General features: G+C 40.7%; 1 protein-coding gene across 1 annotated transcript; it reads left to right on the forward strand.

Moving 5' to 3' along the window:
- On the forward strand, positions 1–4,898 carry LRRC10B (leucine rich repeat containing 10B). The gene has a single exon (XM_014065335.2). It carries the CDS (start codon positions 360–362, stop codon positions 1,236–1,238), a length of 879 nt encoding a protein of 292 aa, XP_013920810.1. The 5' UTR covers positions 1–359; the 3' UTR covers positions 1,239–4,898.
- The last annotated feature ends 1,126 nt before the right edge of the window (positions 4,899–6,024 follow it).

Genomic DNA, 6,024 nt, shown 5'->3' on the forward strand with positions numbered 1-6,024 from the left:
TAAAGGTTGGGCTGGTCCTCGGAGGCGGGCAGGCAACCCGGCTCTTGGAGCTTAATCCACCCGATGCCCGGGAACGCCCTCCGCCCCCCTCCGGTCCGGGGGTCACAGATGGCGAGCCCAGGAGCCACACCCCGGAGTCCAGCCGACGACTGGAGGACCCCAGTCTTCGGGCACAAGGAAGGGATTTGAAAGAGGAGCCGGCCTGGCAGAGCTCGTCTTCCTCCGGAGACTCCTTCCAGGAAGGACCCAGTCTCAAGGGCTGGTGGAGCTTAGCCGGTTGCCATGCCTTGGAGGATTCCCGGTGGAGGCGGTGGCGGTGGCAGTGTTCATCCTGCTCACACCTTCCCTTGTCTCTGAGGATGGGCAGTGGTGGTTCCTCAGGCAGGGAGGAGCGGCTGCCATCAGTGGCTGAAGAACAGCTGAGTGGAGGGGATCAGATGCTAGAGCTCTCTGGGCGCTACCTGAGGAAGCTGCCGACGCCAGTATGTGCCCTGAGCACTCTGCAGAAGCTCTACATCAGTGGCACGGGGATCACACAGCTGCCTGACGAGATTGGGGGATTGCAAGAGCTACGCATCCTGGCCCTGGACTTTAACAAGCTGGAGGAAGTGCCCAGAACCTTGTGCTGCCTTCCCCACTTGACTCGGCTCTATCTGGGCAGCAACCGCCTCTTTGCCCTCCCTGCGGAATTCTGTCAGCTCAAGACTCTCCGTTGCTTGTGGATTGAGAGCAATTATTTGTACCACTTTCCCCAGGTTCTCCTCCAGATGCCCGAACTGCAATCCTTGCAGATGGGAGACAACCGTCTCAAAACCTTACCAAGTGGCCTGCCACTCATGAAGGGTCTTCGAGGACTTTGGTTGTATGGAAACCGTTTTGCGGAGTTTCCAAAACCTTTACTTCGCATGAGTCAGCTTCACATTCTTGATGTGGACCGTAACAAGCTGACTGAATTCCCTGACTTGAGTCACCTGCGGAGGCTCCGACTTTTCTCCTATGACCATAATCCAGTGGAAGCACCGCCCAGTGTGGCTGACACTGTCCTTGTAGTGGGTGAGGGAGCACAGGAATTCATGGAGGCTAGGGAGGAACGTCTCCAGGCTCTTCGACAGCAGAAAGCAGAAGAGCAGGAAGAGAATGAATCTGAAGTTTTACAACCCAATATGAAAAATGATTCCACTGTATTGGAGGAGGAGGGAAGCTTTTCTGCTCTGGAATGCTCTCCTGAGGAGACATGAAATATTAGTAATGGCATGATTGCTGCTAAAGAAATCTAGTAGGTACTGATAGGTTTTCAAATCTGCAATTGACTTGTAGAAAATTAAGAGCTGGGCACTCCCCCTTGTCTCAAAAGTTGCAGTCAGAGGCAGGATTGTGGGTAGCAGATGACTACAATAGTTGATAGCCCTTTGTAAAGAACATTGATCACCTATTCATCAGAAAGCTTGTTGTCTTCTTATTCTGAATGGAATCATGGGCAGCCTCTGCCAAAATGTCTGTAGTGCTTTATGGGTAATTTTGTGTTCTGTCTAATCCTAGGGCACAACTCCCTAATTTGAAGTATCTATAATGACCACATATGGCTGACAGAAACAGAATTTCAGATTGACATTCTATTTGCCTGGCATTGTAAAGTGAATCTCAAAAGCAAGACAGGATAAAGCCATTTTTTTGGTTTATTCCCCAGTCCATCCCCATAATAACTTTCATTGTCAAAATTTTAATCCCATAACTGGAATTAGACTTGGAGGGAAACCTATTCCTTCAGCTGTTAGGTTTGAGAAGAAGCTCAGGTGAAATCCTTGTTTGTGCATAGAGCTATTTGTCCTGGAAAAGCTTTGCTTCTATTCTTTTTACAGCAGGAAAAAGAGTCATGCATTACTCTGTTGCTTTCCTGGACTTTCTATTCCCTTAAAGGGGCACAGAAGCAAAACTGATATGACCTTGGCCACTGCAGATTTGCATGGATATAGAACCGAAGAGGGAGGCGGCCACAGGACTTTTTCTTGTATGGGAGTGTGACAGGTTCATTCTCCTGGGGTCCTTTGGGCTAGATTTGTATTAAATCTAAGCAATAAAAGCCTGTTAGAAAAGAGAAGGAGGGAAGGGCACACATTCTCAGGGAGATTGCTACAAAAGCAGGAGACCAAAGGTGTGAGGTATCGCTGTTTTAAAGAGAGTTGTAAACGAAATTACAGTACCTAGTGAATGGAATCATGTTTCTCAGGCATCCTTGTTACATATATTAGAAATCCTGCTTTTGCTATATCTGATTGCGCACTTTTCTCTGTTTTCCTGCTTCTGAGATTTCTTTGCTTCCCCTTTCTGATTTCCTTTTTTCCATAATTATCTGCTGCTGTCCTTCCCTGCCTCCCTTTTCAGAATACATTTCTTTGTCAACTGAGTTCAGTCTTTCTCTGGACTGATAGCACTTTCCTCAGCCTCAATTTCAATATCTGTCCTGGCACAATATGGTAGCCAGCATCAACAAAGTTAATGTCTTTTTCTTGGATTAATTTTAGCCTTATAATGAACATTTATGCTGTATGTTGTCTTATTATAGTTTATTTTTCATTAATTTTTCATTAACATATATGGAAATATATACCCCCCTTCATTCTCACTGTTGTTTTCTTCTGACAGAGAAACGAAGAAAGGCTTTCAGTGTAGTACAGTGATACTGAGTGCAATTATCAGCTTCACCTTTTTTCCTTTTTAATTGGTTGCAACCATTTTACATGGGATGTTTTCACACCCTTGTTAGGCTAACCACCTAATCACTGTCCTTTTTTGGTGTGTGAAATCTCATATCATGGATGTTCAGTCCCACACCTAAGTCATTCATATGCAGCTTCTGCCTCATAGCCACATGGTGCTGTCATAATTGAAGTACACAGTAGCAATTTTTGTTGGCTTCCATATCCATTTTTAGCATCACAGTGTTTACTGCAGTAAGTGAGGCCGTATGTTTGAAATATTAGTTCGATAATTGAACTGTTCAACATTTTGTCAAAGCAAACAATAGATTTGGCATGACATAGGTTCCCACCCGAACTAGGTCAGTATTTACCAAACTGATGTTTTCTTCTTCTAAGAGGTTCCGTATAGTAATTGTCTCTGTATTCATTACAAGAATTCAAAAGGGGAAAAGAATTCATTTCTCACTTTTAAGTGAATTTTAATCATGACTGTAACGAACTCTGTAGTTCTGTGCTAACCACAGCAACTTGAAAACATTCAGATAATTCATGACAACTTTTTCTCAGTATTTAAGAAACAGGACCTCATAGACCAAAAATTTTGCTGGATTGGTTTTAATCTTCCATGAATATTTCCTTTCTAGAATGCTATTTAGCATGCCAGAGGAATTGAAAAAACATGCTGACTACAAACTGGTGATGGTTCATAACATGTGTCATTCAGCATTAAGAAGGGTTCACATTTGGCAAAGTTCTGCTTACTTGGCAAACACTGAAAAAGTAGTGGGTTGGTTAGCAACTAAAAAATGCAGTAGAGAACACAAATACTTAAGCCATGAAAAGCTAAATTGGCAGGGTCCCTGTTAGAAAAATATTGAGTATGCTTGATGATATAATGTAATTATGAGGAATGGGTGGAATTGTGTCATCTTTGAAAAACACAATTAGGGCTGTCCCTGTCAGAGACAGAGCTGTCCCTCTGCCATTCCCTCTGTTGAAAAACATTTGCACCACTTAGCTTGTTCTTCATTCCTGTACTAGCTTGCTACCTTCAGGTGCTACTCAATTACCAGTATTAAAGTTGTATTCATGTGCTAAACGAATTCATACATCTTAACATTTGCCTTGAGTAGCTGAGTCTTGGGTTAGCATCAAACTGAGGTTTTACTGCACTTCAGGCAAATGCATTTTGTCATTAGGACAGGGAATTTTCAAGCCTTGATAGAGGTTGGAGAGTGGTCTTTGCAGCAACCAGCATCCTGCCGGAGTAGAGCAGGTGGCCTACTGTGCAATACACTACAAATTATACAATAATTGTCCAACTGTAGCCCCAGGAAGGGTTGTGAGAGCCACAGTAATCTCTAAGCACGTTTTCTTATTTCAAGTGGCTGTGACCCAGGGCTCTTTAGTAATACTAAAGAACTGGTTCTCTGCAGTTAGCTAGACGTAGAATTAAATATTGTTTCTTATGGCAGTTATAGAAGATTGACTAGCAAAAATCCTTCTGTGATACTTCCAATTAGATTCTGATTAACAAAGAATCATTTCTAACTTTAATTAGAAGCTTCCCAGGTGTAGCGTCAGTCTCTAATTGTGATCTGTTCATAGCATCCTAACTATCCCTTAATTAATTGCCTTTCCCAACAGGAGCTTTAAGCTATTGGTTTTTGGTTTCCTTGAAAAAATATCATGGAATCATGCTACTTTTAAATTTAAAATTTAAAGGGAAAATAATTAAAAGAAAATGATAGTGCTGATAGAAATTAGGATTGACTAATAAAAAGGTAAAATCAGTAACACTCTGACCACAATGAACAGGAAATAATTAGTGGCTACAGCTACTAGAAGAAGCTTTTATTTAAAATAAAAATAAATTTATCTTGAAAAATGTGGTGGTGTTTTATTCATTAAAAAAATCAGTGTTAATTAATTTTATTGTCATTTTCTAACTGATTTAAAATGCTGCTACTTACACCTGCAGAAGATAGGAAGACAACATGGAGAACATTGGGTTGTAGTGGAATGGCAACAGCATCTGAGTTCACCATTAAAAGAAAGTGGAAGAAGAATACAATTCTTTTAAATTTTACATATGATATTTTTATATTAGTTTTTTTTATTGTACACCACTCTGATTCCCTCTGTGAGGAAGATGAGCAGTTCTTCAATATGATAAATAAATAAATAAATCTTCAAAAAGCTTGGTTGGGGACATAAAACAGTTACAGCAACAAAACTGTACAATTATGAACTTCATTCATTCATATTTTCCTGATCATTAAAAAATGAGCTAGAATTGACTAATTCTACCTTAGAAGGATTTTAATTCAGAACTGGCAAATGTTTAGGGAAAGGATGATCCGGGTTGAAGGTAAATTCATTTCAGTGTATGTGCTGATTCACTTTGATAAGTAAACTTAAGAGGATGCCTTTAAGCAATCCCAACATTTACTAGTTTGGATTATTAATCTTTTTGGTGGAAGATACATATTTACCAGAAGAAATTTTAAATAATTAGGGTAGAGAATGTGATCACTGGCTGTCACATCTGAAATCAGATATCAGTTGAATGTGCAAGTAGACAATACTTGTTACACACTGCTAGGACATATATGACTTACAACTGACATGCACATCTATATCTTCCATTTGTACTAGTTCTATATCGGGTATCCTTTACCTTTGCTGTATATTTTCCCTATGTTTGGTACTTTACCAAAGACTTTGATGAATATGCTTTGTCTACATCGGAATTTCTCAGTGCTGGTTGGTAAATTCTGGGAGTTGAAGTTCATACATCTTGCAATTGCTGAGGCTGAGAAACCCCTGATCTACACTATTCCATTGAGCTGCTAAGCAGATAACAAAGAATGATACAAAGTTAGTTTGGCATGATTTGTCTGTGACAAACCCATGCTGGTTTCTGTTAATTATAGCATTTCTTTTCAAGTACTTATAAAGATGCTGCTTAATCTAAGGACCTTATCCAATAGAGATGTCTAACAGATGTAGAGCTTCTCACACCCTCCTCATTTCCCTTTTTGGGCAAGAGAATTACATTTGATCCCCTCCGATATTCTGGGAACCCATCAATTCTCTGTGTGTTCTGAACCTACTTAGGCTGGTTCTGCTGTTATCTGTGCTAATTCCTTCAGACTCCAGGTTGTAATATAGTACATGTGTCTCCAGAGACTTAATTCCAGGTAGTTCTTATCTACTACCTCCTTGTTTATCTACGGTATGTTTTGTTAATCCCTTACTGACATAACAATGACTACCTAGGGTTCAATTTCCTTTTTGAAGGAAGGCAGACGCAAAACAGATT

The sequence above is a fragment of the Thamnophis sirtalis genome, unplaced genomic scaffold (assembly GCF_051295495.1).
Source record: "Thamnophis sirtalis isolate CommonGarterSnake01/CBP01778 unplaced genomic scaffold, rThaSir2_p1.2 scaffold_1, whole genome shotgun sequence".
NCBI classification, from domain to species: domain Eukaryota; kingdom Metazoa; phylum Chordata; class Lepidosauria; order Squamata; family Natricidae; genus Thamnophis; species Thamnophis sirtalis.